The 27,259-nt window shown below is 35.9% G+C and overlaps 1 protein-coding gene across 1 annotated transcript in view; it reads left to right on the top strand.

The window, feature by feature from the left end:
• The window catches only part of LOC149775318 (TRPL translocation defect protein 14-like), a 113,377-nt gene that overhangs the window by 71,546 nt on the left and 14,572 nt on the right, over nt 1–27,259 (top strand). The window contains exons 5-9 of the mRNA XM_089944276.1: nt 1,949–2,077; nt 7,120–7,319; nt 14,357–14,434; nt 18,029–18,124; nt 23,313–23,409. Coding sequence (XP_089800402.1) covers nt 1,949–2,077; nt 7,120–7,319; nt 14,357–14,434; nt 18,029–18,124; nt 23,313–23,409 — 600 coding nt within the window. The remainder of the gene's footprint in view (nt 1–1,948; nt 2,078–7,119; nt 7,320–14,356; nt 14,435–18,028; nt 18,125–23,312; nt 23,410–27,259) is intronic.

The raw sequence follows: 27,259 nt of genomic DNA, 5'->3' as shown, positions 1-27,259 counted from the left end.
TGTAAAAGTTATTATGATTTTGGGAAAGAGATCTCATATAAATAATACAAGACAATCACCACATGACTCCTGAAATTTTAGATGTATTTTTCTCTTACACAAAAAAAAATTCTTCTTAAAAGTATGAAAAAAATTGTATATAAAAAGGTTATTCAGGGATTGAGCAATTTGCAATTTTTTTCCTTATTTGCGACAAAATGTACCATCTGGCGATTATTTTTACTGGCGACATTGTTACATTAACAAATTCTTTGTGCATTGTTATATCATAATCAGCTTATGTTGACATCTAGCATGTACTGTACTGTATGTTGTGAGATATCCACATTTTTGTTGTTGTTGACATTTCTGGTAATGGATATCAACCGGACGAGGCATTACCTTATAATCTGTCTTTTGTTGGATTTTCGGCCGCTCGCTAGTAATTAATATATTTACATAGACTGATATTTGTATGTGGATGGTAAGTAAATTTCCTCTTTTGTTCACGCAAAATTAAATCATTCAGAACACATTTGCTGTAGTAATCCCTGTCAGACCAGAACACGTCTCTATCGTCCGTTGACCCTTTTTGATCCGATCTATTCAGTAGGCAGTGAGAAATAGTAACTACAATCATCAAAACGATGACCAAGTTTTAAAAATGTACCCAGATAAAATAGTTTGCTGAAATTTCAAAGAAAACAGATTGCCTTTGAAGCACCAATTGTTATGAAAACGTACTAAGCAAATGGAAAAAATAATTAGTCTCAGCCATGTAATACAATTATTTGATGTTGATGCCACAATAAGAAACGGGCATTATTTGGTTCTCCAAAGCTGTCCTTTATCGTTTGCTTTCTCAGGACAGCATTGCGATGACCCGGTCAAATCTCAGTGAGTCATTGATGCTGGCCTTTCATGTTTAACACTGAGATGGGATGGGGGGGAAGAAAGGTCAAAGTGACCCTTCACAAAGACTTTCTGACTTAAATGTGATACAATTTTAATACTCAATGCATTCAAGTGTAAAGTTCAATACTTTTTCAAAATTTGACACTTTACAATGACCTGTGACCTGTGACAAAATTATTGAATATTTAAATGTGTGCATATTTTCAGTGGAATTACTTGTATTGTGGATTCAATGTGTGTGATGAGATTTGCAGGTGAGTGCAGTGTGTTGATACTGTATTCATACTATACATTAGACATGTTTATATTAACAGCATACACTTAGATGTACCAATGCATGGTTGTCTAAATAAAGTAAAATATATGCCTTCTCTGTTTTCACTACAGGTGTATTTCTCATTTAATATGCATCAATTTAAGATGGTAACTGTGCCAATGAAGCACATATATTTGTGCCCGCATTTATTACCTAAACCACCCCCACTCACCCACCCCGCAATGTTTTTTTGGGTACATGCATCATTTTCTTCAGATAACTGACCTGGTTGCTTATAACACAGATTGGTTCATAACACAGTCAGGTTCTTTGGCTCCCAACTTACGTGTTATGGCGGGGTCACACTGTACCATGGTATTTACAATACATTTGACTGGCCCTAATTGTGATAGTGTTTCTATAAATTTGACTGGCATTTTATTTATTCTCCATCTCCCAACTCTTAAAACATTCCTGCAATACCTTGGTTTGGCACATAACCCATTTAGCTCATTATTATGAGCTAGAGGTGTATCACTTTTTAATTATATTTCCAACTGAAATTGGTCTTTGAAATATGTATAAACTGCATCATAGTACATGTTTTTCTCACTACTGTTAGCATTGTACAACATAGGTATCACTTCTGGCAATGATGTCGTCAAGACAAACCTTTTAGTTTAACCCACGGAATAGGAGACTTAAAAGAAATAAGTAAAGCAAAAATTACAATTAGAGAGAAGGAAAATAAATTTTGGATTTCATTTGTATATTTTTGTATGTGTTTCTGTTTTGCAGGCTTCACATTCCAGAAGAACCTGATCCAGACAATGATGCAGATAGAGAATACGTTCTTTGATCTGGCCCGAACCTGCAAACGGGACTGCCTTGTTATTTGTGACCGCGGTGTCATGGATGCCACAGCATGTATGCAGACAAATTCCTTTGCCAAACAATTAGGAATTGAAAAGAAAACAAATGATTTTGCATAGGAAATTATAGAAAAGTCCATACAGATAACTAATGAAAAGTCAAACAGATAATCTCAGTAACAAATACATTTAAGTTGGGTTGGTCACCCCTTAGAATACAAGACCAATACAGTTATACCCTGCCAGTAAAAATGGTGGGGCATTGTATTTTACAGGCAGCCCAGTGGGTGGGCAGGCAGGCTTCTGTTTTTCTTTACATATGATGACTTATGTTCTTGTTGAGTGCAGCCTGGTACATGTATTCCATTTTCCAACTGAATAATAGAGCCTGGTACGTATAATACCTTAATTTATAGTCTGGTACATGTATTCCATTTTCCAATTGAATAATAGAGCCTGGTATGTGTATTCCATTTTCCAATAGAATAATAGAGCCTGGTACGTGTATTCTATTTTCCAATAGAAGAATACATCTTGGTACATGTATTCCATTTTCCAATTGAATAACAGAACTTGGTATATGAATTCTATTTTCCAGTAGAGGTATACAGCCTGGTATGTGTATTCCATTTTCCAATTGAATAATAGAGCCTGGTATATGTATTCTATTTTCCAATAGAAGAATACAGCTTGGTATGTTTATTCCATTTTCCAATTGAATAATACAGCCTGGTGTATGTATTCCCTTTGCCAATAGAAGAATACAGCTTGGTACATGTATTCCATTTGCCAATAGAAGAATACATCTTGGTACATGTATTCCATTTGCCAATAGAAGAATACAGCTTGGTACATGTATTCCATTTGCCACTTGAATTATGCAGCTTGGTACATGTATTCCCTTTGCCACTTGAATTAAACAGCTTGGTACATGTATTCCCTTTACCACTTGAATTATACAGCTTGGTACATGTATTCCCTTTACCACTTGAATTAAACAGCTTGGTACATGTATTCCCTTTACCACTTGAATTAAACAGCTTGGTACATGTATTCCCTATACCACTTGAATTAAACAGCTTGATACATGTATTCCCTTTGCCACTTGAATTAAACAGCTTGGTACATGTATTCCCTTTACCACTTGAATTATACAGCTTGATACATGTATCCCCTTTACCACTTGAATTAAACAGCTTGGTACATGTATTCCCTTTGCCACTTGAATTATACAGCTTGGTACATGTATTCCCTTTACCACTTGAATTATACAGCTTGGTACATGTATTCCCTTTACCACTTGAATTAAACAGCTTGGTACATGTATTCCCTTTACCACTTGAATTAAACAGCTTGGTACATGTATTCCCTTTACCACTTGAATTATACAGCTTGGTACATGTATTCCCTTTACCACTTGAATTAAACAGCTTGGTACATGTATTCCCTTTACCACTTGAATTAAACAGCTTGGTACATGTATTCCCTATACCACTTGAATTATACAGCTTGATACATGTATTCCCTTTGCCACTTGAATTAAACAGCTTGGTACATGTATTCCCTTTACCACTTGAATTATACAGCTTGATACATGTATCCCCTTTACCACTTGAATTAAACAGCTTGGTACATGTATTCCCTTTGCCACTTGAATTATACAGCTTGGTACATGTATTCCCTTTACCACTTGAATTATACAGCTTGGTACATGTATTCCCTTTACCACTTGAATTAAACAGCTTGGTACATGTATTCCCTTTACCACTTGAATTATACAGCTTGGTACATGTATTCCCTTTACCACTTGAATTAAACAGCTTGGTACATGTATTCCCTTTACCACTTGAATTAAACAGCTTGGTACATGTATTCCCTTTACCACTTGAATTATACAGCTTGATACATGTATTCCCTTTGCCAGCAGAAAACAGCTTGGTATATGTATTCCCTTTGCCAGCAGAAAACAGCTTGGCATATGTATCCCCATTGCTAATGGAAGAATAGAGTATGGTACATGTATTCCTTTTGCCACTGGAAGAATACTATTATTGCCTTAAGTGTTGGAACAGGAAAAAATAATTTTATCATTTACAAAAAACCTTGATGCATCAAACATTTACTAAACAAATAGTACCAGAAATTTAAAGATAACAAAATAAAGAGGAATGATTTTTTTTATTTAATCACTTCATACATGCGGAACCCAGGATGTTGAGGGCACTATGTCCCCTGGATCTGGAGGACAAATGGAATTTCTAAGGAAAAGGAAAAAATCTGAAAATTCTTAATGCATTCATTCTTAAAAATGAGATTATCCCTTTTGCCTTGGACGTTTTGCCATATTAACTTCATTATCTACATTGCACTATGAAATTTTCAGTCCCAAATATTTCTCTCATTTACATTTTATCTTCACCCATTATCTACAGATGTTTTGAATAATGATTTCCATTTTGTCTGAATTCTTAATTTGAAACTAATAATTCATTAATTAAATCCTCCTTCAGAAATGTATCTCTTATATTTTCAACCTCGTACATTACACTATTGGCCATCATTGACTTAGTGCTAAAATGTGAGATACATTACACTATTGGCCATCATTGACTTAGTGCTAAAATGTGAGATACATTACACTATTGGCCATCATTGACTTAGTGCTAAAATGTGAGATACATTACACTATTGGCCATCATTGACTTAGTGCTAAAATTTTAGATACATTACACTATTGGCCATCAGTTTTAGTGCTAAAATTCAGGATACATTACACTTGGCTGTCAGTGGCTTAGTGCTAAAATTCAAGATACACTATTGGCCATCAGTGACTTAGTGCTAAAATTCAAGATACACTATTGGCTGTCAGTGACTTCGTGCTAAAACTCAACAGACAACTGAACAGATCTTGAGTTCTTGAATTACAACTGTTTTAATTTAAACAAATTGCAGATCACTAGCACCAGCACTTATATGGAAATCTATATGCACAAGTTCTTGAGTACATGTATTCACATAATTGGCATACACCAAAGAAAAATTGTAGTTGGATTTTTGTGGTTGCCAGTATCTGGTAAAGGCCTATGCAAATACAACTGTAATTGTAATGCACAAAATGAGGTTTACCAAAAATTGGGTAAAGTTGCTTATTTGTTGATAGGCCTATTTCATGTTAATAATCACTGGGGCCAAATTCACTTGAGAAAGGTAGAGCTATGTGCATGCAGCATACTTGCTGACATGAATCAGATAGTGTTGAGTAGACAAGACCCATAAAGAATATTACACAGCTGTTGACATAAAAGCATACACAGTGATTTCATTTTTGCTTGCATCATCGAATCCTGTAAATACAATTTGCAAGGCTAGAAGAGACTTTTACATTGGTCTGTGTTGTTTTTTCTGATTATTCCTAACAAACTGCATGGACCCAAATCTGCTGGTACATTATGCTATGCAGATCTGTGACTTTTCATTTTGTAGTTGGACTCTATACAGTGTACAAAAAGACAAGCAGCACCTATGGTAACTAATCAGTTCATGTTGGTGTGTTTTTTTGGCAGTATTCTGTAACATTTTTTTACCTTGATCATTGGTCAGCCATTTTGTTGACATTGTTTCTGGCTGTCTAATACCATCGGTCATTTTGGTGATGTTTGTGATTGATATAATTGGTCAGTCCTTTTGGTGACATTTGTTTGTGGCTGTCTGATATCATTGGTCAGTCATTTTGGTGACATTTGTGGTTTCTTGTATCATTGGTTCATTTGAAGAGTAATTGAGGTTAATTGCCAGTAGAAGGAAAGTGATTGATACAGAGTGCCTTTATGTTCATCCATAGTTGAGTGCCTTTATGTTCATCCATAGTTGAGTGCCTTTATGTTCATCCATAGTTGAGTGCCTTTATGTTCATCCATAGTTGAGTGCCTTTATGTTCATCCATAGTTGAGTGCCTTTATGTTCATCCATAGTTTATGTACTGAAATAATATGGCAGAGAGGTCTTCACCTGTATTCCTACTGTACCTGTTTTTGCACATGAAAAGATCATGGTTCTAGTTCACTGATTCTCAATTGAAACATATTTTTGAGCACCTTGATATTTGTTTTACTCTTACACAGCATATGCTCTCAGTCACATGAGAATCTGGTTGAACAAAGCAAATGGGGGTTCTATTATGCAACATTATATCATCAGGCAAGTTCTGCACTGAATAGATTCAGATTGTTTCATATGACAAATATTTGCTGAGACTGCATGCATAAATAATGTTAAGATGCAACTGTACTTTAGGACTCTGAAATACAAATGCAATCCACCGCTACACTAATTGGCCTTAATACAGAGCACGCTACACTGATTGGCCTTAATACAGAGCAGCATGTTTATTTCCATGGATTGAAGGGAAATTTGATTGATCACTAGCCATATACATCAGGCAGTGTCTACCGTATTTCTCTAAATATTAGTTTACCACCGATCGTCGACATAATTGCACATAATTGGGTATCTGCCTATTTAGAATTGGTGTTACAAGATGGAATGTGTTTTATATATTATTTTAAATGTGACTTGCAAAGCATTGTATTTAAGACCTCATTATGTATGCTTCATCTTATATGATAATTAAATTTTCATATCATGTTCCATTTCCTAATTTGCCAACCACTGATTTCACAACTGCTTAGTTTTTAAACAAAATATGTTTATTTTGTCCATAAAGTACATAACCACACATGAATATGAAAATGTATTACACAGATGGCGCAGCAGGAGTCTGAATCTAGGGGAAATAGGACTAAAAGAAAAGACACATAATTTTTTTAATATATTTTCTTAAAGTACAAAACTACAGCTGATGATGAAATATGGGCCAGCATGAAACATAAGGGTCAAGATTGGAGTGAAAGGAGGCTAAATATGGGAGTAAACACTGCCCTTTGCTCGAGGTGTTGCTCTTTGCCCAAGGTATAATGTTGATTGATTTTCATTCATTTAAAAAAAATAGGTTTACACAGAACAAATAGATGAATTTATAAATAAATAAAAATAAGTAAATACATAAGGAGATATAAAATTATGCAACCAAATTTTCAGACCTGCCAGTAGAGGACTGGAAGAGGATGAAGGAGGAGAATGGCTGGAATGAGGTTGATCTCCGTGACAACCGCTACAACCAGATCCTGCATATGGTGTCAGCAGCCTATGGAGCTGAAGATTTTTACACCATCGAGGGCCACCTAACTCGACACGAGGATATTGACTCTGCCAGGAAACTGGATAACATCACAGCACAGGTGAAAAGTCATGACATGAAAGTGCTGCAATGGACTGGTTAACTATTTTTATTAGTAGAGACCAAAATGTGTTCATGCATTGGCTCATTTATCTATCTTGCCACTGTACCATTTTTCAGGAGCCCTGTAAGCTAGTGTAAGAAATACCACAAAAAATAAAAGACAATGCAACAATGTGCATATGCCCATTTCATAAATAACGATAATTGAGGGGATTGCAGAATTTGGTATTTTTAAAAAATCAAAATTTCTCATCATAAAACTGTTGCATTTTGATGATGAAGTTTAAATAACATGCTTTATTGTAACATAAATTCAGATAAGGCTTGGTTACATAGTGGGACAGATTATTTCCTTATATTTGCTTTATTCCCTGACACTACCCAAAACATCAGCCAAACTGACAGACAGGTGAGAGTAATTCAGTTTGCTTTCAGAAACCTATAGCCTTCAAATCATAATTAATGTTCTTACACAGAAGTAATTAATTTTGATTGAACATAGATTTATTTTAATCCCATCTGTTAAATAAATTGGCTGATAGTAAAATTATTACTTGTACTATACATTTGACTGTCAGTTTGCCTCCTTCCCACCCCCAATGTTTGTACACTTATTCATCAAATTTTCATTCATTCTCCATATTCTGGCTTGGTACATTGGTAGTCATGTACCCCAACTACTGCGTTAGGGTGGCTTTCCCTTGTATATTATATAGCTTTATGTATACATTGTTCCAATACAGGACAGTACACATACTACTGTATTTACATATGATACATGTTATTACCATCTCTACTTGTTTTCAAGTCCAGTCCAACTGCAAACTGTACAGACCCAGCTCTGCCATCACATAATGTGCTGGCAGATCTGGGTCTATGCAGTTTGTGGGGTATCATCAGTAAAACAAACAATAGAAACCCAACTCTGCTAGCACCCTATGCTGTAACAGATCAGAGTCTGTGTTGTTTGCATGTATTCTGGACTTGAAGGCAAGTAAATATACTTTGCCATCATTTATTTTTCTTGCAGGCAAATGAAGCTAGACTACTGTGTGTGTGGCCCAATGTGGTTTAACTGCTTAAGTTTAAATAGAACAGAATTCAAGAACCGAGAGCAAGGATTAACTGCAATGAAAAGGAAGAGAGCTTTTTGTGTTGAAAAGTTTCCGTGTTTAAAATGATAAAAAATTTTAATGTTATTACGATCAAAGATATTTCACTAATCTTTTAATGCGGGGGGGGGGGTACTATAAATCATCACAACCAAAGTTATTTCACATCCAAAAACTGGTACATATTATCATAGTTGTTGAACATATAAAATCTCCATAGTGGGATGGATCATATTTTCTGTGCTTTAGGCATTTTATAACTTCATTAGACAGGACATAGTGGGGTATAGGCATAGGGGCATGAAATTAATGGAGTATTGGGGCATCAAGTAATGAATCATTGACTTAATGGCAGTAAATTATGGTGAATGTGACATCAGGGGTTAAAATAATGGGATAAAGGCAAGTGGGCATACATTTTTAAACTTGTCATAAAAGCATAGCATTTTGGGGTTTCGCCATTTGTATAGGCATAGGGGTCAAATTATGGAGTATAAGCATGTGGTCATTATGTAGTTGATTATAGGCATAGGGGGTCAAATTATGAGTATCAGCATGTGGTCATTAAGTAGTTGATTATAGGCATAGGGGGTCAAATTATGAGTATCAGCATGCAGTCATTAAGTAGTTGATTATAGGCATAGGGGGTCAAATTATGAGTATCAGCATGTGGTCATTAAGTAGTTGATTATAGGCATAGGGGTAAAATTATGAGTATCAGCATGTGGTCATTAAGTAGTTGATTATAGGCATAGGGGTTCAAATTATGGAGTATAAGCATGTGGTCATTAAGTAGTTGATTATAGGCATAGGGAGTCAAATTATGAGTATAAGCATATGGTCATTAATTAGTTGATTATAGGCATAGGGGGTCAAATTATGAGTATCAGCATGTGGTCATTAAGTAGTTGATTATAGGCATAGGGGTAAAATTATGAGTATAAGCAAATGGTCATTAAGTAGTTGATTATAGGCATAGGGGGTCAAATTATGGAGTATAAGCATGTGGTCATTAAGTAGTTGATTATAGGCATAGGGGGTCAAATTATGAGTATAAGCAAATGGTCATTAAGTAGTTGATGATAGGCATAGGTGGTCAAATTATGAGTATCAGCATGTGGTCATTAAGTAGTTGGTTATAGGCATAGGGGGTCAAATTATGAGTATAAGTAAACGGTCATTAAGTAGTTGATTATAGGCATAGGGGGTCAAATTATGGAGTATCAGCATATGGTCATTAAGTAGTTGATTATAGGCATAGGGAGTCAAATTATGAGTATAAGCATGTGGTCATTAAGTAGTTGATTATAGGCATAGGGGGTCAAATTATGAGTATCAGCATGTGGTCATTAAGTAGTTGATTATAGGCATAGGGGGTCAAATTATGAGTATAAGCAAATGGTCATTAAGTAGTTGATGATAGGCATAGGTGGTCAAATTATGAGTATCAGCATGTGGTCATTAAGTAGTTGATTATAGGCATAGGGGGTCAAATTATGAGTATAAGTAAACGGTCATTAAGTAGTTGATTATAGGCATAGGGGGTCAAATTATGGAGTATCAGCATATGGTCATTAAGTAGTTGATTATAGGCATAGGGAGTCAAATTATGAGTATAAGCATGTGGTCATTAAGTAGTTGATTATAGGCATAGGGGGTCAAATTATGAGTATCAGCATGTGGTCATTAAGTAGTTGATTATAGGCATAGGGGGTCAAATTATGAGTATCAGCATGTGGTCATTAAGTAGTTGATTATAGGCATAGGGGGTCAAATTATGGAGTATCAGCATCTGGTCATTAAGTAGTTGATTATAGGCATAGGGGGTCAAATTATGAATATCAGCATGTGGTCATTAAGTAGTTGATTATAGGCATAGGAGGTCAAATTATGAGTATAAGCAAATGGTCATTAAGTAGTTGATTATAGGCATAGGGGGTCAAATTATGGAGTATCAGCATATGGTCATTAAGTAGTTGATTATAGGCATAGGGGGTCAAATTATGAGTATAAGCATGTGGTCATTTAGTAGTTGATTATAGGCATAGGGGGTCAGATTATGAGTATAAGCATATGGTCATTAATTAGTTGATTATAGGCATGGGGGTCAAATTATGAGTATAAGCATATGGTCATTAATTAGTTGATTATAGGCATAGGGGTCAAATTATGAGTATAAGCATATGGTCATTAAGTAGTTGATTATAGGCATAGGGGTAAAATTATGAGTATCAGCATGTGGTCATTAAGTAGTTGATTATAGGCACAGTGGGTCAAATTACACTGGTCAACAGTGAAATCATTACTGACTTGAAAAGGCCCTAATCTGTAGTATTTTGGTGTGCCGAACACGAATATAACCGTGAAAAATTTGTATTGGCTCTCGTTTTGAAGATATTCATATACCTCATTTTCTATGTTTCACTGTGTAAATTTCTCCAGTAGGACTGCAGCAACATCCGGAATAATGATGTAACATTGCATAATACCATCATGCTCACATCATCCACAGTTGATTGCATCATTTTCTGATGCAATGCAATAATAATGCCATGCGGCTGCTGAAGTAAGTTGACGTCAGCAGTGTACTATACATGTGTAGGCCTATTATACTAATGCCAGGCGGCTGCTGAAGCTGACGTAAGCAGTGTACTATATAAAGCCCAATCAGATAGGTTCAGCATTTAAAATATTTTAGACGTTGTGCGAGACAGTTCAAGCTACTGTTACATAAAACTTATTATTTTATCCATTTACGTACAATAAAGAACAGTAATGCCTCGAAAGTGTGTTAATACCGCGGACAATTTTTGCTATATTTGTGGGGAAGTGACATTTGCCAACCAGAAGAAAAGTATCAATTCTCAAGTGAAGAAGGCATATCATCTTTACTTCGGATGCAAGGTTGGTGACCAAGACAAGCCTTGGGCTCCGCATATATGCTGTGCTACATGTACAACACAGCTTTCACAGTGGTTGAATTGCAAAAGGTCATCAATGCCGTTTGCAGTCCCAATGGTGTGGAGAGAGCCAAGCAACCACCTAAATGACTGTTACTTCTGCTTGGTTCCTCCTCTTTCCGGCGGAATAACGAAGCGAAAGAAGTCGAGAATAGTCTACCCAAACATGCCGTCTGCATTGAGACCAGTTCCACATGGTGAGGGACTTCCTATTCCAGAACCTCCAGCAGAATATTCTCTTGATTCATCTGACGAAGACAAAGGTGAGTCGACGTGTTCTTCTCCTGGTCCATCAGCATGCAGTGATCCAGATTTTCACTGTGGTGCATCATCAACCCCACACAGAATAACACAGGAAGAACTAAATGACCTGATTCGTGATTTGGACTTATCAAAGAACAAGGCAGAATTGCTAGGATCAAGACTCCAACAATGGAATCTTCTAGAAGAAGATGTCACAATTACTGCATATCGAAAGCGCCACCAGCAATTGGAGCCTTTCTTCAGAAAGGAAAGTAATCTGATATTCTGTTCCGATATTGAGGGCCTCATGAATGCTTTAAAAATCACTCATGACCCACAAGAATGGAGACTATTTGTGGACTCTTCGAAACTGAGTCTCAAGGCTGTGCTTTTGCACAATGGAAACATTCTTCCATCTATTCCAGTAGCGTATGCTGTCCACATGAAAGAGACATACGATAACTTAAGGCAGCTACTGAATTCCATTGAGTATAACAAGTACAGCTGGCACCTCTGTGGTGATTTGAAGGTAGTTGCCCTTTTAATGGGACTGCAGCAAGGATATACAAAATACATGTGTTTCTTATGCGAGTGGGATAGCCGAGCAAGGGAAATGCACTACATGAGGAAGGAATGGACTCACAGGCAGAATGTAGCCATTGGAGAGAAGAATATCCAACACCCAGCTCTGGTTGAGGCTCAGAAAATCTTGCTACCACCCCTTCACATCAAACTAGGTTTGATGAAGAACTTCGTGAAAGCCATTGACCGGACTTTGCCAGCATTCCGATACCTGCATGAAAAATTCCCTCGACTCAGCGAAGCAAAGATTAAAGAGGGAGTTTTTGTGGGTCCTCAGATTCGAGAGCTTTTCAAAGATGACCGGTTCAACAACTTGCTGGAAGGTGACGCGAAACAAGCATGGAATGCTTTTCGCCTAGTTTCTACAAACTTCCTCGGAAATGTTAGGGCAGAAAACTATAAGGAACTAGTAGAAGACATGTTGATGAAGTATAAGAAACTTGGCTGCAATATGTCTCTAAAGATTCACTTCCTTCATTCCCATTTGGATTTCTTTCCTAGCAACTGTGGTATTGTTAGTGATGAACACGGCGAACGTTTTCATCAAGATATCGCAACAATGGAACAAAGATACCAGGGAAAATGGTCCACTACAATGCTGGCTGACTACTGCTGGACACTCCTCAGAGATGCTCCCGAACAGCTGTACAAGAGACAGGCGAAGAAATCTAAGATGTAGTCAATGACTTGATTTTTTATAGGTAGGCTATTACAGTTGACCTTTTACTATTGGAATGCATTTCGTTATGTAAACATTAATTTCTTGCAGATTACAAAAAAACTAGAGCCAATTTTGCAATTTGACTGTCATATTCGTGTTCAGCACATAAAAATTGATAAGAATTGACTAATTTTATTTCAGTAACATGACTTTTGTAAAAATTTGTTGTCCAGTGTTATGAGTATAAGCATGTGGTCATTAAGTAGTTGATTATAGGCATAAGGGTAAAATTATGAGTATCAGCATGTGGGCATTAAGTAGTTGATTATAGGCATAGGTGGTCAAATTATGAGTATCAGCATGTGGGCATTAAGTAGTTGATTATAGGCATAGGGGTAAAATTATGAGTATCAGCATGTGGTCATTAAGTAGTTGATTATAGGCATAAGGGTAAAATTATGAGTATCAGCATGTGGGCATTAAGTAGTTGATTATAGGCATAAGGGTAAAATTATGAGTATCAGCATGTGGGCATTAAGTAGTTGATTATAGGCATAAGGGTAAAATTATGAGTATCAGCATGTGGGCATTAAGTAGTTGATTATAGGCATAAGGGTCAAATTATGAGTATCAGCATGTGGTCATTAAGTAGTTGATTATAGGCATAAGGGTAAAATTATGAGTATCAGCATGTGGGCATTAAGTAGTTGATTATAGGCATAGGTGGTCAAATTATGAGTATCAGCATGTGGGCATTAAGTAGTTGATTATAGGCATAGGGGTAAAATTATGAGTATCAGCATGTGGTCATTAAGTAGTTGATTATAGGCATAAGGGTAAAATTATGAGTATCAGCATGTGGGCATTAAGTAGTTGATTATAGGCATAAGGGTAAAATTATGAGTATCAGCATGTGGGCATTAAGTAGTTGATTATAGGCATAAGGGTAAAATTATGAGTATCAGCATGTGGGCATTAAGTAGTTGATTATAGGCATAAGGGTAAAATTATGAGTATCAGCATGTGGGCATTAAGTAGTTGATTATAGGCATAAGGGTCAAATTATGAGTATCAGCATGTGGGCATTAAGTAGTTGATTATAGGCATAAGGGTAAAATTATGAGTATCAGCATGTGGGCATTAAGTAGTTGATTATAGGCATAGGTGGTCAAATTATGAGTATCAGCATGTGGTCATTAAGTAGTCGATTATAGGCATAGGGGGTCAGATTATAAGTATAAGCAAATGACATCAAAATATCAAAAATGTTATATACCCTGAATTCTCGCATGATAATCACAAGCGTAATCAACAAGTCTGTCCCTAACATTTACCAGATATAAGCAAATCTTTTTATTTGAGAATTCCAAGAAGCCCGTACTCAATTTAGGAAAGAATATTTTAAGTTGGGGCCTCTGGGCTAATCATAGGAGAAATGTAGTTGTTAATAAATGTATAATTTTGTAATCCTTTCCAGGCCTGGGTTGGACACCCGTACATGGACATAGTTGATAACAGTACTGACTTTGAAGAGAAGCTGATGAGAATGATCAGTGTGAGTCTCATATAATGATTATTGTGAACATATACATTTGCCAAATAAATTTTCTTTACATAATTGCAAAATTAATCATATAAAAATTATTGTAGAATTTCATGAATTCTCGGGTGTTGAACATGAGGGAATATACCTATTGATGAGCCTGTTTGTCTTTTTGTCCATTTCTGCTTCTGCAGCATAACCTTGTATACTTGCTTATGTAGCCAACATAGAAGACGGTACTGCCTTTAGGACATTTGAGACATTCTCTCCCATCTACTGTGGTGTTGTAGTCTCCACCAGTCCCTAACCAGTTTTGTTATCCTTGAAACTCATAAGAGGGAGAAGTTATGGTTGATATATTGGTTCAACTGATGACTGTGTCTTGTTGGAGTAAGGTTTGTATACTTCCTCGCAGCTAGCAAAGATGCCTTTTTTGGCCATGTGACATAGGAACAGCTGGTTGGTAGTGGACAAAGATATTATGAAGCAAAGGTTTGCACCTGATGCAAACTAGTCAAATGACATTATCTTTTGATACAGCTGGTATTCAACTGTCATTAATGATATTTTACCAAAGTATTTGTTTTTCATGGGGTGGGTGTAAACAGGTGGCTAAACAACTATAATATGTCTTTAATATTAAAGAAGAATTTATATTCAGTTTGTGGCTTGTGTGATGCTGTCATTTTGACAATGGATTGACATCATGGTAATAGTGACATCATAGAATTAACACCAGTCTTGCAAAGTGAGGTTGGTTTCATAGTAATTAACACCAGTCTTGCAAAGTGAGGTTGGTTATGGGAGGAGCATGGCTTCTCCAAGAAAGTTTTAAATTCCAGAAAAAGACAGTGGACATAGGATTTCATGGGAGAAAAATGATCAACAAATAAAATATAATGCTCGAATCCCATGTCAATCCCTATCCGAGTTACATTTCGTCTCTTTGGTGTATCCAAAAGTTTCTTCTGTTTATAAGTTTGATGTTGCTAGTAAAATATCACAGAGCCAGACAAAATATTTTCTGTTATCTGATATTGAATGTTTGTTTTGAAAATGTGGCATCCTCCTTTCTGCAGATATTCCTGAGGTGTTTCTTCATTTTCATTTGAATTTCTTTTTTTGGTCTCGCCAACATATTAGTTGCCGCATGTTTAGTAGGTGAGTATATAAAGAGCATTATATTTAACACCATGACCTCTTAATTTTAAATATATCTGAGGTTTGTAATAGTGCTTTTAAAGAGTTTAGATTTTTCCATTTTAATGCAAGTAGTATCAACTTCTGTTGCAACTCAGTGCTTTATTTGTGAATGAAACCTTGAGTTTTTCAGATGTTTTGAAAGGCTGAAGGTTGAGTAAAGGCAGCTGATTAGTTATTCGAGGTTACATATAAGATCTTGTTCCTTGAGGGCTCCAAATCAGGGCAAATTGTAAACCTCAGATGCACAATTTGATCTTAAGATTTTCTTAATGTTTTGCCTCTAGTACTGCACTCATTGGTTGACTTAGAATAACATGATGTCTTGTGAATTAGTTAGCATCCTCAATTTTTGTTTGACTTCAGTCAAGTCTGTTGTAAGCTTCCTCTCCAGAACATAGCCCATTTCATACTGAATTTAACCAAGTTGCTCTGTAATTATCTGAATAACCTCCAGAGTTACTTTATACTCCAGCCAATCAAACGCTGGTGGGCACATGTACATAACACAATGGCATCCATTGTTGTTTAGAAATATTTCAGAAATAAAATTAATTAAATGATTGAAATTTATATGTAAATTATCCACAGACTTTCAAAAACAAATCTGATAACTCATATGAAACGCATTTTATTATAGTGACATTTCGGATGCACAGAAATAGTTTGAACAATTTGCTCTTTGATTGTCAGGATTAAATTTGTTTACTTCGATACCGTTTCCTTACTTAAATGTGCATGTCCAGATGTAAACAGCTCAAAGCTACTCTCTCGTATGGGTTTGAAATCCGCCCTGGTTTCCAGAAAATAAGACAGGATGGTTCCAATATTAAATTTCGTCAATATCTGCGGCAGCATCGCTGTTGAATATGCATTTTTCAACTCGATAAACGATGTTGAAGTAGTTACAGAAGTTGATGCTGATGCTAAAGCGTCCGCCATATTTTGCCCACCACCTATTGAGTGACTATTACGGTCAGCTGACCACCCACCACGTGATCAAATTTCCGAGCAAATTACAAAGTTCACCAAAGTCTGCATGAAATGGGCTGTTACAGATTTATTACTATTAATTGACTTTGCATTTTGTACGTACCCAGTTGACAATTCAGCCTTTTGGTGACATTGGACACCTTACAGACCTGCCAACTCTTACGGTTTTGCTGTCTTACGAAAATTACCCTTAAAATGCAGACTTACGGCATACTAGCAAAAAGTACAGAAAAATGATCATTGCCAAAAAATTGAGATAATTTGGTTCATCCGTGTTTTATTTGGATCCAGGTTTCATCTTAGAATAGTGAAATTAGGGAACCAGACTAACTTTACAAAACATCATCCCATACGCTTTAAACTGCACCTTTTTGTTCCTGTGAAGCATCTGCATGATCAAACTGTTGTTTATAGAATATTTAAAAGTGGCGCCCTGAAAGCGATACATGTTTTTAGACAAAAGAGAAAATAAGTTTCTAGAAAAGTGTTGATAATCAACACAGAAGAATAAAATGGAGTATTCAGATTCTTGTGAATAAAAGCTGGAAAGGACACAATTACATTTATTGGATATCACATGCCAATTTGAGTATGTCTTGTGGCCGGAGATATGATTGTCATTGTCATGTGAAAGGGAAAAGAATTTCCAAGAATTATGTCAAGCTGAGAGATAACAACAAGCCATTGAGCTGCATAGGGTTTGGAACTAGAGTTTGTGCAACTGTACTGGTGGTAAATAAAGTCTGTGCCTACTTTACAAATTTTTCAGTTGAACGTAATCTTTATCATCGATGTGTCAAACCTTTAATTATGTTTTCCAGCTTCACAATAGCAGTTATTGATATTTTGTTACACCTTACTGAAAACTGGTTAATCTTACGGAAAAAAATCAACTGTCTTACAGATACTGACTCGTCAGAGTTGGTCTGACCTTAGTTTCAACATCAAAACCATCAGACTGTTCCAGTGGCCTAGTGGTTAGGGTGTCCATCTCAGATGCAGGAGGTTGCAGGTCCAAACCCAGCCGTGTTGTACCAAAGACTTATAAAAATGGTACTAACAGCTGCCTCGCTGAGCACTTAGCATTAAGAGGTTTGTGTTAGGAGTGGTCGGCCTGGTGTCGGAATAATGTGACTGGGTGGGACTTAATGCTACATGTCTGCAGCAAGATGCCCCAGTGTTAGACATCACAGTAAACTGCCACACTACAGACATTATAGCAATATGACTGAAAAATTATTAAAGCTGCGTTAAAAATCTAAATCACACACACACTCACACCCACCCAAACCATCATCAGATTAATCTTTTTATTTTAATGGTTTGCTGTTAAGGTTACATGATTTAATACATATTCAATGACTGTCAGGATGATGCGTGTGACTTGATTGTACTATTGGTACTTCATTCCAGGCTGTTTGCAGTCGTCTTGGTATAGATCCAGGAGATCGTCTGAAATCTAACAGCAGAAAGCGTAAATTCCTCGTTGCCTGTATCCCAGACCTGTTGGTGAGTTCAGTGTCTTAAGATCATTTTTATCTGTACTGGTCATAGACTAGAACAGCGTATGAGATGGCCTGTTGTCCATCATGCAGTGTCCAACATCTGTCCATCCATTAGCATAAGTTTATTGTCACTACTGCTCCTGAACTTCTTTATGGATTTGCCATTAAACTTTGAGCACACACTTTCATCACAAGGTTAAGTTGGTACTAAATGAAAATAGTGCTGCTCCAACATCCAGAATGGCCAACACAGTAATTAACTTTAAATTCATGTTAATGCTACTCCTGCTGAATGAAATGTCATATCAACATGGGCTTTTCACTAAAAGACATCTATGATATCTAGTTGGTCCTAAAGGTAAATGGTGCCAATCTGAAGTCCAGTATGACATGCCATGGCAACTGCCTTTCAGATCTTGTTATCATAACTCTTCCTGGAAGGAAAGTCATATGGACTTCAGGTTTTCACCAGATCAGTTCATATAAAATCTAGTTGGTCCATAATGAAAGTATTTCCAGTCTCATCTCAGCATGGATATGTGGGAAAGCTTGCCAGTAGTTTCATGTGGGTCAGTGGTTCTTTCAGAGGTCTTCCATGCTTCTTCCTTCACCAAATATACTGGCTGAAAAATGTCATTAAATCTACAAAATCCAAAGCCAAAAACCAGAATGAAAATGGTTCTGTTTGCACATTCTGAATGACCATCACTGCACCGATCGTGAAAATCATCTTGTTGCTACTTGTCTTGAGAATGGATGGTCATAACAACTTGGGGATATTGCTAGAAGTTTTGTGATGTATAATTGATCCTCAATTAATATGGAGCTGATTTGAATTCCAATATGGCCACCATGGCCAGCCATCTTGAAAATCTTGTCAAAATGTGAAAATCCACTGATCTGACCTTGAGTCATCTTGTTTTTGCTTCTTAATGGAAAGTCATATTGAAATAGAAGCGTTACAAAAAGTCATATAATGGTTCAAATCTTGTATTCAATATGGCTTTGAAAAACCTTTAGTACAAGAATATAATACATGGTTTCAACAATCAGCAGTTAAAAAACTGAAAACAGTCTTATCTTCATTTCCTGGAAATTCTTTAAGACAGTTGAGTGTCACTTGCTTTAGCTCTTCTTGTCATAGACCAAATTATATTTTTGGGTGGCCATTGTGTATTAGTGCAGATTTGTTATTACTACTCCACCCTAAACTACTTTGAGGGATTACTATCAAAATGGGGCCACAAGGACATCCAGTATGGCTGCTGCAGTGGCCATCTTGAAAATTGTATCACTACTTCTGAATGGATATTAAATTATATCATCGTTGGATTTACTACAAAATAAAATCTTTTGAGATCTTGTTTGTCCTAAATGATAACAGTGCCATCTTGAAAATCTTGTTATTGTTACACTGCCTAAATTGACAGTCATTAACATGGGGAATTCATGGAAAGACATTTTTGTGATAAATAGTTGTTCCTAGATGAAAATGGTACTGATATTACATCCGATATAGCCACTATGATGTCTATTGTGAAAATCTTGTTATTGCTACTCCTTCCAAATGGATCATCATATTGAGATAGGGTTTTTAATCTTCTTATTCTCAACAGATCTGCTAACACTCCCATTGTTTTGTGAGAGACTCCTGAAATCCGACTGTTCCTCCTGTACTCCCACATTTTTTTATTATTTTTTTCCCCCCTGAAAATATTTGTTTCATAAAAGAAATTTGGAGTTTTCTTTAAAGAAAAACAATTCAAAAATCACCAGTTTGGTAGAGCAGAATTGTGCAGAATTTCTTTTAAAGCACATTAAAGTTGTTGCAAAGTTGAATCCTTATGTTTGTTGACCTATTCTACAATATCTAAACAAAAGGGGGGGGGGGGCCTGATTGGCCGAGTGGTCTAAAGCTTTCTCCGTTACGGATCACTGCCATCTCACCTCTATCTGTGTGGGTTTGAGTCTCGGATTCGACCAATGTGGGTATGTGAGAAAGCTTGCCAGTAGCTTCTCATGTGTCAGTGGTTCTTTCCGGGGTTTTCCAGGGTTCTTCCTCCACAATCATTAATACTGGCCGCCATGCCTATCATGTGCTGAAAAATGGCGTTAAATCCAACAACAACAACAAATAAACAAAAGAGGCATTCGGATGAAAATAGAAAGTCAAAAAATATATAAATTCTTTCCAAACTTGTAGCCTCGAGTTTCCATGCCTATCTGATGTTAGTGATTTATATACAGCATTTTTGCAAGAAGTGCAAAATAATTGAAATCTCCCTGAAAAGTTTTCAAAATCTCCTTCAGTGACTATCATTGGGGTTGGCAGATCTGGCTCAAAAATATCACAGACAGTTGAATGCAAGTAATGGTTTATCTTGGATTTCTCGAAATTCTTGTCAGTAAAGTGTCCGTCCCTTTGATAAACTTCGTTTAAATATTTATTACCCCAGCAATGCCATGATTGGGGATCCTTGTGATCATCACTTTACATGTGTGTGCAAGATGTACAAGTTTGTTTGAAAATACAAATCACTGAATGCTATTATCAGTTCTTCATTTTGTACAAGATTTGAGATATAAATAGATAGTCGTGGCTGAGATGCCGACAGACTAACAGAGACTTACTTAAACCTGAGGAATTGAGAAGAATATATATTTTCAGCTATCTTGTTGACAAATTAAATTTTCACTTAAAAAGATCACATGTATCCTTATCTATAAAAGTTGAACAAGCTTTTAAAGCATTTTCCCAGAATGGATTTTTTTTATTGTATGACTATTGTTGCAAATATATGTTATACAATAGTTGTTAAACATCTAAATTTGTAAGATTCATTTTAGCCAAATAATTTTCAGCAGTGTCTTTTACAATTGCTGAGATCAGTCATTTATAATTCTCCAGTTTATATTCTTTTGCAGTTATTCTAGGTTTTATTTTGTCTGGTCCACCATCACATAAAATATTTGCTTATAATTCTTTTCATTCTTTTAATTAAGTCTAAAGATTTTATTACTGTTATTTGACCAAACAAAGTTAGTTTCCTTGTAATCCAGTTATAAAATACATTTTCTATTATTTCTTACAAGTTTCATGAGAATTAAGTGCCCATATATTATTTATTAAGAAAAACACCCCACCCCACCCAGTATTAATGGTCCTAAATTTAAATTGTCAGGTAGTTTCATATTCTGCACTGTTTATGATCACCATGCCTTAGTTTTTCCAACAGTTATTTTTAATCCAGAAATTTTTTAAAATTGATCCTGTGTTTTGAAAATGTGTTTTAGTGGTTCTTCTGACACTTCTTAAAATATATATGTTGACAGCTTACTAAAATAATCTTTTGGTAGTAATTAATATTCCTTTTATACTTTATTTTTTTCTAAGCATTTTTCCTAAGCTTTCAACTTAGAATAGAAACAAACAGGATGAAATTGTATCCCCATGCAGCCAGCCTCTTTGCAGTTTTTTCAAAAATCTGGTAAATGTAATTTTTGTAGAACATAAGACCTTGCCCCACTGTAAAAGAATTTAAGCCACTTATGTTTAGAATTCCCAAAATTAAAGTAAACCTAGTCTTACCTAAGATTTTTATCACCTCACCATTGGAAGGAATTAAGCATTTTGCCCATGATTCAGTCTGTATGTTGGTTGATTTGTTTGTTCTTTTGCTTGTTATGCCCTGATATCTCAAGCTACACCTTTAAATTTGGTTTGTGGATGCATTTCCATGGAAGTCATTCAGCCATAACCAAAACAACATCAATGTGTACTAATCTGCATTACTGAGTGACTTGTATTTTCAGCTGTTTATTACACTCTTCGTATCTTGGACTGCATTTTGCCTACGCTTATGAACATTGATATAAGGATGCATTGTTCGTGGTTAAAATTAACCATGCATAAACAAGGTCAGTGTGACCTAATTTTCATGCTCAAGTCACTTTCATATTTTCAGCTGTTTGTGATATATGCAATATCTTTCACCTTATTTAACCAACACTTACAAAAATTGATTTATGGATGCATCTCAACAAAATAAATCAACAGTGCCTGAATTAGGTTATTGTGATCGAATTTTTATCCTTGGGATAATATTTATATATATTTCTAGCCATTTGTATGTTGTATTTTTATTATCCTGGACCCTATTTCACTTACACTGATAATAAATTGGTATGTGGATACATCTATTGTTTTTATAAAATCAACCTTGCCAAAACTTGGTCAGGGTGACCCAATTTTCATGCTTGAGAGACTTTGTATTTTCAGCTGTTCATTGCAGGCTCAGTATCTTGACCTTATTTCACCAGCACTGATGTAAACTGGTATGTTGATGCACCTCAGTAAAAAATATCTCAGCCATGCAAAACTAGGTCGATGTGACTGAATTTTCATGCTTGAATTGACTTGTTTTTCTGCTATTCATTTGTTACACTCTCCATATCTTGAACCAGTATCACATACACTCATGAAAATAGTACAAGATTGCCTCTCAGGAAAAGTAATTCAATCTTAACAATACTAGAGCAGGTTGACTTAAATTTTACCCTTTACTAATTTTTTTTATTTCAACGGACCATTATTTACACCCCCAATATCTTGGATATTTAACCTTCACACAAATAAATCAGTATATGAATCCATCTCAGCAAAACTAACTCTTACATACTAAAACTAGGCCAAGGTAACACATTTTTCTTGCTTTTGTAACTTTTTTGTTGTTGTCCACTATCTATTCATTGTGGTCGGTATATCTTGGTCCCAATTTCAGCTACCCATTAGCATATATGCCAACCATTATGATTGACATAATCATTGTGCTTTTTGTTCACCTCATTAATTTAAAGCATTCCTATATTAGGTTTACACTTTTTGTTACATCCAAGAAATAAAGGAACTCAAAAGTGTTGTCATTTTTATTATCATCCCTTCAATCCCACTCGTATAAATTTGAGAATATTTGAATAAAGAAGACGTTCTGCCTTACAGTAGCATGAGACATGGTAAAACTAAACTTTTATGCCTGCAAAGATAACAGAAATTCAACAGTAGTTGTTTTCTCAATTCATGATATTTGGCATCCACAAACTTCATAAAAATCTATACTACCCCAAAAATGTTGAATTCACCGTAGTATCAGCTGCATCAAATAATTGGTGTATTATCTGTTCATTATTGTCAGGACTTTCCAAAGTGTGAGGATTTCACTGTTTGCCATGACTACCTGGTGACACCAAGCAGAAAAATGCAGGCACGTCTGAGGAAAAGGGGAAAAGATGGTATGTATTTTTATTTAATGGAACTCTCTCATGATTCATGTATTTTTGTTAAATGGCATGAGTATACTACAAGAATTTATGATGGGCCTCTGTTTTAGAAAGCTTTGCACAGGAGTAACAGGGAACGAGATAGGGCTGCATTGGATATAAAATACTTATAGTGGCAGACTCAGTATGGCCTCAGTATGGCTGCAGGTACTTGAAATTGTGATCACTGATCACCAGTAGCACTGCAACTCAAGTCAGGTCAGAACATTCCAATTCTCCTGTTTTTATGAATTTACAAAATGTTATATAAAGATTCCACGAGAAGTCCCTGGCGGAGTCACTGGGATAGCTGTTTCTTCTGCTTGCCACTGCACTGGTAGCATAAAATTAGCCTCAGTCCAGCACGTCTCCCAGGGCTTATCATCACTGGCAGGGAAAAGGCAATAAATGCACTGAGAAAGAAGATATTGGGTAAAAGTCCTGCATATCCTAGAGCAGCTGTCCACCTACCAAAAGAAGCCAGAGGATTGGTCCTCGTCACCTTTCACAGCTTCATCTTTGGCCACTGAAGCAGTGGTTCCTGCTTTTCTGCAGAATGCAAGATGACAACACTAACTCTCAGGCTTGAGAGTCTTGGATCTCCAACAAACCTAACTTGTCCATCTCACTAAAGAGCTTTGTAACAATCTCTGCATCTCTCAAGATGGGCTCCCACAGGACTTTGGAAAAGTGTTTGGCATCCTTTTGTGTATGCCTCAATACATGTTTTTGAAACAACTGGGCCCAAGTATTCTTGCTTTTTTTTTCTTCTTTTGTCTGTGAGCATATCCCCAAGCTTTTTGGTAGAAGTCTACTCTGATTGGCTTGATAAATTTTATAATTTGTGCCATTATTTAGACAAGGGTTACAGCCTTTTCCCATTTTTGTTCAGGGTGGGGGACATGTAGCCGGTTGAACCCAAGGCACATGCTTATATTTGATGTGCTGCAAGAAATGAGTGGGAACAAGGTCTGGGAAAGCCAGATAATTCCATTGACACTTCACAGAAGTTAGATCTCAGACCAGAAAATGACGGATATGTCTGTTGTCCATCTGTGTTTAACCATCAAAGAGAAATCTTGGAGAAGCAAGACCTTTGCTGTTCTACTTTGTTCCTTCCATTGTAGATCAAAATTGATCTTTATAATATATCAAGAATATGCATCTTTGCTTGGTACTGTTTTAAACTACCTGCGAACTGCTTGCATTGTGATTCAACCACTCATCATTTAGAGAGCACTGAATTTCATTTAGCTGAAAAACCTTTCTTTTATGTTTCCAAAAATGTCAAATTTACCTCACCTAAAATTGTTTTGTTTTCTTTACCTCATGGATATCTCATTACCACTGAAAGGAACCTCATGGATATCTCATTACCACTGAAAGGAACCTCGTGGATCTCTCATTACCACTGAAAGGAACCTCATGGATATCTCATTACCACTGAAAGGAACCACAACATTTCTAAGAAATTTCCAAGTCAGTTGTCAAATCTCTGTATCTGTAAATTCATTTCTTTAGCAATTAATTCTTCAATCAATTATAAATGTTTAAACTAAGATGGTTAAAAATATTATTTCATAAAGTTGTTATTTCCTTTATGAAGATTTAGCAGATGTTTCATGTTCTGAAAGTTTTCAGAAATGAAATGCCGTAGAAGACTTAACAGATTATTTCATCCAGTCAAGTGCTAAGCAATAAACACAAACAGCATTTTCATCCACCCAGGTTCTGAGTAATAAACAAGAATAGCTGTATATTATATAATGTTTTTCATCCACCCAGGTTCTGAGCAATAAACACAACAGTTGTATTTACATTTTTCATCTGCCCAGGTGCTATGCAATAAACACAAACATAGTCTGATGCAACAAACAGCAGTCCATTCTTGCAGAAAGGATCATTTAGATTCTGGATAATTGTGATTTTTACGACAACAACAAAAATCCATATTTTTTTGTAATACCCTTGTAGGACATCAATAAGTAATTATACTTTGATGATGATATGACATATATTTTTGAAATTTCTTATATTTTTCATTTTGTATTTGCCTTCATTAAGAAGCTGATATGTTAAAATATTGTCTTCATTTTAATAACTAGTGTACTAATGAGAAAGAGTCTTAAGTATACTTTTTAAAAAATGTCCCATATTATCAATTTTACATTACCAAGATCATTCTTATACTAGAATTCATTGCTTTAATACCGACTCCTGTACCCATTTCTTTACTTAAACATTCCTATAGCACGACTCTAAATCTGATCTGTACTGCTACGTTAAGTAGTACATAAATATTACTTAGAAATTAATTCACAGTGACCTACTTTTTTGTGCTCACCTTAGTAAGGTTTTTGCATTTAAAATACAATGTTGGCATTAATGAAAATAATATTTTTGGCACACTGAGGAATTTAGCATACAGAAAAGCTTTGTTTTTCTTGTGTTTATTTTCTATTTCCCTTGTTTGCCTCAGATGCAGGAGGTCATGGGTTCGATCACAGGCTGAGTCATACCAAAGACTTATAAAAATGGTACTCACAGCTGCCTTGCTTGGCGCTCAGCATTAAGAGGTTAGTATTAGGACTGGTCGGCCTGGTGTCAGGATAATGTGACTGGGTGGGACATGATGCTACATGTCTGCGGCATGGTGCCCCAGTGATAGACATCACTATAAACTGTCACACTGCAGACATAGTAGCGATATGACTGAAAAATTGTTAAAGATACGTTAAAAATCCAAATCACACACACACATTTCCCTTGTTCGTATTTTGTTGACCATATTAACTTTGCGTTTGTTCAGATCTTGTTTTAGGAGGAAATGAAGGCTTTTGTATTCTGTCTTCAAAATGCAGACAGTTGTTAGATACCTGTAGTTGATCACTAATAATGATAGATGCAAATTTTGTGATCTTTTAGAAAGATGTGTATGTTTTCACCAGATTTTAAAACAATGAACATCTTAACACATTAACCCCTGGAGGTTTTTGTTATTTTCACTTGATATTCAAGTAGGAAACACATTTTGAAAGCTATTTCTGAATAGATCCTAATTCATCAACTTGCAGGTGATCTACCAATAACATAATGCCTAGTTGTGTTAGAAACATCATTTTCCATTGGCTTGTGCATGAGCAGATAGGTAAAAGTTGATTTTTTGTGTGTGTGTGTGTTTAACTGACCCATTATTTTCGTATATTGAGACCACTCTTTATTCCAAATGCCCATCTTATCCTACTTTTTGCAAAGGTTCATCTGTCCATTTGCAGTTCATACCAGTCTGCCTTAGATCTAAGACCTAAAAGTCTAAAATCCAGACACAAAATTGGATTCTGACCACGGGCAAATTTTGGGTGGAAAAAATCGGGTTCAAAAAATGAGGTTTTTCCCTCTGTATTTTGTAGTGCAACTAGAAATTCCAGATTATTTGGTATCATTATAGAGCTACATCTGTCTACCTTTCTATAATACCACCCACTTTAGTGTATCATACATGACCTTGACGCTACAGAACTCGACAGTAGGCTACTACCTCCTGCCACGTAAACTCATCACTAAGGGTTAATGTGTTAATCAGTTGGAGTGATATGACAAGTTGATACTGTACAGAAAATAAGCTCATAAGCTATTTAATTGACCTAAATATGCAAACTCCATTGATGATACTGTAACTGCAAATGCTACACTTTTCCTTATCTTGTATATTACTTGCACTTGTCAATGCCAAATTCTTTCTCCCTCGTTTTGAGAACCTGAAACCCAATCCAGTCGTAATAATAATGGGAATAAGTTTGAACTGACCTTTACCTTCTTTTTG

The sequence above is a fragment of the Sinohyriopsis cumingii genome, chromosome 19 (assembly GCF_028554795.1).
Source record: "Sinohyriopsis cumingii isolate HCF-2022 chromosome 19, ASM2855479v2, whole genome shotgun sequence".
Classification (NCBI taxonomy): domain Eukaryota; kingdom Metazoa; phylum Mollusca; class Bivalvia; order Unionida; family Unionidae; genus Sinohyriopsis; species Sinohyriopsis cumingii.
Note: the sequence above shows the minus strand (reverse complement) of the source record. Positions and strands in the feature narration are given on the sequence as shown.